We start from the raw sequence: 8057 nt of genomic DNA, 5'->3' as shown, positions 1-8057 counted from the left end.
TGGATTAGCATAATGGCTGGAATGGAATATTATCAACCACATGGAAAACATGTTTGATGTGTTCGATTCCATTTATTCCGTTCCAGCCAATTACTGTAAGCCCATCCTCCCCAATTAAGGTGCCACCAGCCGCCTGTGGTCCCTATTAGTACTACTGCTACTACTTGGTTTGGTGAAGCCTCTAAATGTTCTCTGTCCATCTGCCTTGTCAGATTATCGACCCCTTTGTGGAGGTGGAGATCATTGGTCTACCAGTGGACTGCTGTAAGGAACAGACCAGGGTGGTGGATGACAATGGTGAGTATGTTTGAATAATACCTTGGCTAAATGTGTGTTGCACTGGCTACTATGTCTTATAGGTTGGGTTAAGTCATGGGTTTCATTTTTGTGTGTCTTGTATAATTGAGGAGGTTAGCACCGGCATAGTGCACTGCTAGCACCACTTGGTCTCCAGACACACCATACCTGAATGATTTATGAGTGATGAGACTGGCTGTCTAACTCCTCTCTCTCCCACTCTCCTACTTTCCTTCCCACTCTCCTACTTTCCCTCCCTCTACTTTCCATTTATCCTACTCTCTCTCCCGCTCTCATACTCTCTCTTCCTCCCTCACTTTCCCTCTCTCCTACCTCCCTCTCTCCTACTCTCTTCCCCACTCCCTCTCCATCCTACTCTCCCTCCTTCTCCCTCCTACTCTCCCTCCCTCTCCTACCCTTTCTTTCTCTCCCTCTCCCTCCCTCTCTTCCCTACTCTTTCTCTCTTTTGCTCTCTCCTGCTCTTTCTCACTCTCGTTCTATCTCTCCTGCTATCTTTCTCTCTCCCACAATTTTTCTCTCCTATTCGTTCTCTCTCCTACTTCCTTTCTCTCTCTTACTTTCTTTCTCTCTCTCTCCTGCTCTCTTTCTCACGCTCTCTTTCTCGCTCTCTCTTGCTCTCTTACGCTCTCTCTCCCTTTCTCTCTCTCCTGCTCTCTTTATAGTAACTCTCACTCCTGCTCTCTTACTCCGCTCTCTTACTTGCTCTCTTACTCGCTCTCTCTCCTGCTCTCTTACTCGCTCTCTTACTCGCTCTTTCTCTCTCCTGCACTCTTACTCGCTCTCTCTCTCTCCTGCACTCTTACTCGCTCTCTCTCTCTCCTGCACTCTTACTCGCTCTCTCTCTCTCCTGCACTCTTACTCGCTCTCTCTCTCTCCTGCACTCTTACTCGCTCTCTCTCTCTCCTGCACTCTTACTCGCTCTCTCTCTCTCCTGCACTCTTACTCGCTCTCTCTCTCTCCTGCACTCTTACTCGCTCTCTCTCTCTCTCTCCTGCACTCTTACTCGCTCTCTCTCTCTCTCTCCTGCACTCTTACTCGCTCTCTCTCTCTCTCTCCTGCACTCTTACTCGCTCTCTCTCTCTCCTGCACTCTTACTCGCTCTCTCTCTCTCCTGCACTCTTACTCGCTCTCTCTCTCTCCTGCACTCTCTCTCCCTCTCTCTCTCCTGCTCTCTTACTCCTGCTCTCTTACTCGCTCTCTCTCTCTCCTGCTCTCTTACTCAATCTCTCCTGCTCTCTTACTCACTCTCTCCTGCTCACTTACTCTCACTCTCTCCTGCACTCTTACTCTCTCTCTCTCCTGCACTCTTACTCACTCTCTCTCTCTCCTGCACTCTTACTCGCTCTCTCTCTCTCCTACACTCTTACTCGCTCTCTCTCTCTCTCCTGCACTCTTACTCGCTCTCTCTCTCTCCTGCACTCTCTCTCCCTCTCTCTCTCCTGCTCTCTTTATCGCAACTCTCACTCCTGCTCTCTTACTTGCTCTCTCTCTCCTGCTCTCTCTCTCCTGCTCTCTTACTCGCTCTCTCTCTCCTGCACTCTTACTCGCTCTCTCTCTCTCCTGCACTCTTGCTCTCTCTCTCTCCTGCACTCTCTCTCCCTCGCTCTCTTACTTGCTCTCTCTCTCCTGCTCTCTCTCTCCTGCTCTCTCTCCTGCTCTCTTACTCGCTCTCTCTCTCCTGCTCTCTTACTCGCTCTCTCTCTCCTGCTCTCTTTCTCAATCTCTCCTGCTCTCTTACTCACTCTCTCCTGCTCTCTTACTCGCTCTCTCTCTCTCTCCTGCACTCTTACTCGCTCTCTCTCTCTCCTGCACTCTTACTCGCTCTCTCTCTCTCCTGCACTCTTACTCGCTCTCTCTCTCCTGCACTCTTACTCGCTCTCTCTCTCCTGCACTCTTACTCGCTCTCTCTCTCTCCTGCACTCTTACTCGCTCTCTCTCTCTCTCCTGCACTCTTACTCGCTCTCTCTCTCTCCTGCACTCTTACTCGCTCTCTCTCTCTCCTGCACTCTTACTCGCGCTCTCTCTCTCTCCTGCACTCTTACTCGCGCTCTCTCTCTCTCTCCTGCACTCTTACTCGCGCTCTCTCTCTCCTGCACTCTTACTCGCGCTCTCTCTCTCTCCTGCACTCTTACTCGCTCTCTCTCTCTCCTGCACTCTTACTCGCTCTCTCTCTCTCCTGCACTCTTACTCGCTCTCTCTCTCTCTCTCCTGCACTCTTACTCGCTCTCTCTCTCTTGCACTCTTACTCGCTCTCTCTCTCTCTCCTGCACTCTCACTCGCTCTCTCTCTCTCCTGCTCTTTCTCTCTCTCTCTCCTGCACTCTCACTCGCTCTCTCTCTCTCTCCTGCACTCTCACTCGCTCTCTCTCTCTCCTGCTCTTTCTCTCTCTCTCTCCTGCACTCTCACTCGCTCTCTCTCTCTCCTGCTCTTTCTCTCTCTCTCCTGCTCTTTCTCTCTCTCTCCTGCTCTTTCTCTCTCTCTCTCTCTCTCTCAATTCAATTCAATTCAATTCAATTCAATTCAAGGGCTTTATTGGCATGGGAAACATGTGTTAACATTGCCAAAGCAAGGGAGGTAGACAACATACAAAGTGAATATATAAAGTGAAAAACAACAAAAATTAACAGTAAACATTACACATACAGAAGTTTCAAAACAGTAAAGACATTACAAATGTCATATTATATATATATATATATATATATATATATATATACAGTGTTTTAACAATGTACAAATGGTTAAAGGACACAAGATAAGATAAAATAAATAAGCATAAATATGGGTTGTATTTACAATGGTGTTTGTTCTTCACTGGTTGCCCTTTTCTCGTGGCAACAGTTCACAAATCTTGCTGCTGTGATGGCACACTGTGGAATTTCACCCAGTAGATATGGGAGTTTTTCAAAATTGGATTTGTTTTCGAATTCTTTGTGGATCTGTGTAATCTGAGGGAAATATGTCTCTCTAATATGGTCATACATTGGGCAGGAGGTTAGGAAGTGCAGCTCAGTTTCCACCTCATTTTGTGGGCAGTGAGCACATAGCCTGTCTTCTCTTGAGAGCCATGTCTGCCTACGGCGGCCTTTCTCAATAGCAAGGCTATGCTCACTGAGTCTGTACATAGTCAAGGCTTTCCTTAATTTTGGGTCAGTCACAGTGGTCAGGTATTCTGCCGCTGTGTACTCTCTGTTTAGGGCCAAATAGCATTCTAGTTTGCTCTGTTTTTTGTTAATTCTTTCCAATGTGTTAAGTAATCATCTTTTTGTTTTCTCATGATTTGGTTGGGTCTAATTGTGCTGCTGTCCTGGGGCTCTGTGGGGTGTGTTTGTGTTTGTGAACAGAGCCCCAGGACCAGTTTGCTTAGGGACTCTTCTCCAGGTTCATCTCTCTGTAGGTGATGGCTTTGTTATGGAAGGTTTGTGAATCGCTTCCTTTTAGGTGGTTGTAGAATTTAACAGCTCTTTTCTGGATTTTGATAATTAGTGGGTATCGGCCTAATTCTGCTCTGCATGCATTATTTGGTGTTCTACGTTGTACACGGAGGATATTTTTGCAGAATTCTGCGTGCAGAGTCTCAATTTGGTGTTTGTCCCATTTTGTGAAGTCTTGGTTGGTGAGCGGACCCCAGACCTCACAACCATAAAGGGCAATGGGCTCTATGACTGATTCAAGTATTTTTAGCCAAATCCTAATTGGTATGTTGAAATTTATGTTTCTTTTGATGGCATAGAATGCCCTTCTTGCCTTGTCTCTCAGATCGTTCACAGCTTTGTGGAAGTTACCTGTGGTGCTGATGTTTAGGCCAAGGTATGTATAGTTTTTGTGTGCTCTAGGGCAACAGTGTCTAGATGGAATTTGTATTTGTGGTCCTGGTGACTGGACCTTTTTGGAACACCATTATTTTGGTCTTACTGAGATTTACTGTCAGGGCCCAGGTCTGACAGAATCTGTGCATAAGATCTAGGTGCTGCTGTAGGCCCTCCTTGGTTGGTGACAGAAGCACCAGATCATCAGCAAACAGCAGACATTTGACTTCGGATTCTAGCAGGGGAGGCCGGGTGCTGCAGACTCTTCTAGTGCCCGCGCCAATTCGTTGATATATATGTTGAAGAGGGTGGGGCTTAAGCTGCATCCCTGTCTAACCCCACGACCCTGTGTGAAGAAATGTGTGTGTTTTTTGCCAATTTTAACCGCACACTTGTTGTTTGTGTACATGGATTTTATAATGTCGTATGTTTTACCCCCAACACCACTTTCCATCAGTTTGTATAGCAGACCCTCATGCCAGATTGAGTCGAAGGCTTTTTTGAAATCAACAAAGCATGAGAAGACCTTGCCTTTGTTTTGGTTTGTTTGGTTGTCAATTAGTGTGTGCAGGGTGAATACATGGTCTGTTGTACGGTAATTTGGTAAAAAGCCAATTTGACATTTGCTCAGTACATTGTTTTCATTGAGGAAGTGTACGAGTCTGCTGTTAATGATAATGCAGAGGATTTTCCCAAGGTTACTGTTGACACATATTCCACGGTAGTTATTGGGGTCAAATTTGTCTCCACTTTTGTGGATTGGGGTGATCAGTCCTTGGTTCCAAATATTGGGGAAGGTGCCAGAGCTAAGTATGATGTTAAAGAGTTTTAGTATAGCCAATTGGAATTTGTTGTCTGTATATTTGATCATTTCATTGAGGATACCATCAACACCACAGGCCTTTTTGGGTTGGAGGGTTTTTATTTTGTCCTGCAACTCATTCAAGGTAATTGGAGAATCCAGTGGGTTCTGGTAGTCTTTAATAGTTGATTCTAAGATCTGTATTTGATCATGTATATGTTTTTGCTCTTTATTATTTGTTATAGAGCCAAAAAGATTGGAGAAGTGGTTTACCCATACATCTCCATTTTGGATAGATAATTCTTTGTGTTGTTTGTTTAGTGTTTTCCAATTTTCCCAGAAGTGGTTAGAGTCTATGGATTCTTCAATTGCATTGAGCTGATTTCTGACATGCTGTTCCTTCTTTTTCCGTAGTGTATTTCTGTATTGTTTTAGTGATTCACCATAGTGAAGGCGTAGACTCAGGTTTTCCGGGTCTCTATGTTTTTGGTTGGACAGGTTTCTCAATTTCTTTCTTAGATTTTTGCATTCTTCATCAAACCATTTGTCATTATTGTTAATTTTCTTCGGTTTTCTATTTGAGATTTTTAGATTTGATAGGGAAGCTGAGAGGTCAAATATACTGTTAAGATTTTCTACTGCCAAGTTTACACCTTCACTATTACAGTGGAACGTTTTACCCAGGAAATTGTCTAAAAGGGATTGAATTTGTTGTTGCCTAATTGTTTTTGGTAGGTTTCCAAACTGCATTCCTTCCATCTATAGCATTTCTTAATGTTACTCAGTTCCTTTGGCTTTGATGCCTCATGGTTGAGTATTGCTCTGTTTAAGTAGACTGTGATTTTGCTGTGGTCTGATAGGGGTGTCAGTGGGCTGACTGTGAACGCTCTGAGAGACTCTGGGTTGAGGTCAGTGATAAAGTAGTCTACAATACTACTGCCAAGAGATGAGCTATAGGTGTACCTACCATAGGAGTCCCCTCGAAGCCTACCGTTGACTATGTACATACCCAGCGTGCGACAGAGCTGCAGGAGTTGTGACCCGTTTTTGTTGGTTATGTTGTCATAGTTGTGCCTAGGGGGCATATGTGGGAGGAATGCTGTCACCTCCAGGCAGGTGTTTGTCCCCCTGTGTGCTGAGGGTGTCAGGTTCTTGTCCGGTTCTGGCATTTAGGTCGCCACAGACTAGTACATGTCCCTGGGCCTGGAAATGATTGATTTCCCCCTCCAGGATGGAGAAGCTGTCTTCATTAAAATATGGGGATTCTAGTGGGGGGATATAGGTAGCACACAGGAGGACATTTTTCTCTGTTAGGATAATTTCTTTTTGAATTTCTAGCCAAATGTAGAATGTTCCTGTTTTGATTAATTTAATGGAGTGAGTTAGGTCTGCTCTATACCAAATTAGCATACCCCCTGAGTCCCTTCCCTGTTTCACACCTGGTAGTTTGGTGGATGGGACTACCAGCTCTCTGTAACCTAGAGGGCAACCAGTGGGTCCATCTCCTCTATACCAGGTTTCTTGCAGGATGACAATGTCTGTATTACCGATTTCTTTGGTGAAGTCCGGGTTTCTGCTCTTTAGGCCAAAGGCAGATGACCTCAGGCCTTGGATATTCCAGGATAATATAGTGAAGGCTTTTTGTTCCATAGAGTGTCCAATGTTGTTGGTCGTGGTTTGGCCTCAGGCCAGTAAGTGTGAGCAGAGCCTGCTGAGCATCTGGTACATGCCATTGGCTTGGGCGAGTGTGAGAGTGGGGGTTGGGACTGTTTGCCCGCTCACTACCTGGGCGTATGTGTGGCTTCCATGTTGAGGTCCTCTTTGCGGGGGTGGGGTGCATGGGGTGGGCAGGAGTGGCATAGGTCTGATCTGGGGGCCTAAATGGAGTGTGGGCATGGTTGACGTGGGGGGTGTTGATTGGTTGGGGTGGGGGTGTGGATGTGTCTGGGTGTACTGTGGTCTGGATGTAATTCCTCTTGGTGTGGGTCCTCTATGTGTAGGTCCAGGGGGGGGGTCCTGCAGATCTGGGAGGGTGTCTCGCTGGTCTGGGTGGTCTGGGTGGGGTGTCTTGATCTGTTGCTCCTGTGTGAAGTGTTGGGGATACGTTTGAGAGCGATGTCCTTTAGAGTTCGGGCAAAGGTGGGCACTGCTGCCTTGTAGAGGTGGACCTGGTCATAGAGGCTGTTCAAGTCCAGGGTGGAGTGGTGGGCCAGGAAAACGTTTGGTTTTGAGGCACAGTCACGGGAAATACTTGCATTTACCCGCTGTATTGTGGCGGGGTGGAAGTCTTTTCGTGGTAGCAGGGTGGAGATAACCACTTGTGCGTTGGGGAAAGTAGAAGAAGCCTTTTCAATCACTCCCTTCAGTGCTGTGGCCACTCTTTCCTGCTGTGCTCTCAGGTCGTTTGTGCCTGTGTGTATTATTATGTGGCTGGGTGAGCCTAGTTTGGCCTCAGACAGAAGGTCTAGGGCGCGCTGGGTGTTTGGACACCAGAGTTTAGACACACTTTTTGGGAAAAAGTTTTTTTCTTCTTCTATATATTTCCCATTTGAGTCCATAAGTAGTACAATCTGTGTCTTGTGTTTGTCCTCAGTGGGTGTGGGGGGTTGACAGAAGGGCTATCAGGGTGGCTGACAGGGGGTGCTCAGAGGGGTGAGAGCCTCTGGGCTTGGGGTTCTTCATTTGTCTGTTGTGCTGTGATGTCGACTCTATGGTCAGGGTCTGGTGTGGACTGTTCTGCTGTGGTGTCAACTCTATGGTCAGGGTCTGGTGTGGACTGTTCTGCTGTGGTGTCGAGACTTTTGTTGGGTGCTGAGGTGGGCTGTTCTGCTGGCTTCTCTGTGGGGGTGGCCACCTCTCTAGTGGGTTGTTCTCTGTCACACGCCGTCCCCCTCAACTTCTCCTCCATCCCCCTCACCCTCTCCTCCATCCCCCTCAACCTCTCCTCCACCAGCAGTCTGATACTCTCCTCTAGTGCTCTGTTCTGCTCCTCTTTCTCCTGTTGTATTTGTCTCACCACTGTCCAAAGTGCAGATATGTCTCTGTCCACCTCCAGCTCTCCGGGTCTGGTTAAGGGGCTGTTGTTGTGCTGGACTGTTGTCTGGGTCTGTGCTGACTGAAGTGTAATC

At 46.9% G+C, this 8057-nt stretch overlaps 1 protein-coding gene across 1 annotated transcript in view; it reads left to right on the top strand.

Annotated features, from left to right (window-relative positions):
• Positions 1-8057, top strand: part of LOC112215251 (1-phosphatidylinositol 4,5-bisphosphate phosphodiesterase eta-2-like) — an 86809-nt gene that overhangs the window by 63026 nt on the left and 15726 nt on the right. Inside the window, exon 18 of the mRNA XM_042299729.1 lies at positions 213-297. Coding sequence (XP_042155663.1) covers positions 213-297 — 85 coding nt within the window. The remainder of the gene's footprint in view (positions 1-212; positions 298-8057) is intronic.

The sequence above is a fragment of the Oncorhynchus tshawytscha genome, linkage group LG16, assembly GCF_018296145.1.
Source record: "Oncorhynchus tshawytscha isolate Ot180627B linkage group LG16, Otsh_v2.0, whole genome shotgun sequence".
Classification (NCBI taxonomy): Eukaryota; Metazoa; Chordata; class Actinopteri; order Salmoniformes; family Salmonidae; genus Oncorhynchus; species Oncorhynchus tshawytscha.
This window is presented reverse-complemented; position numbering and strand designations above follow the sequence as displayed.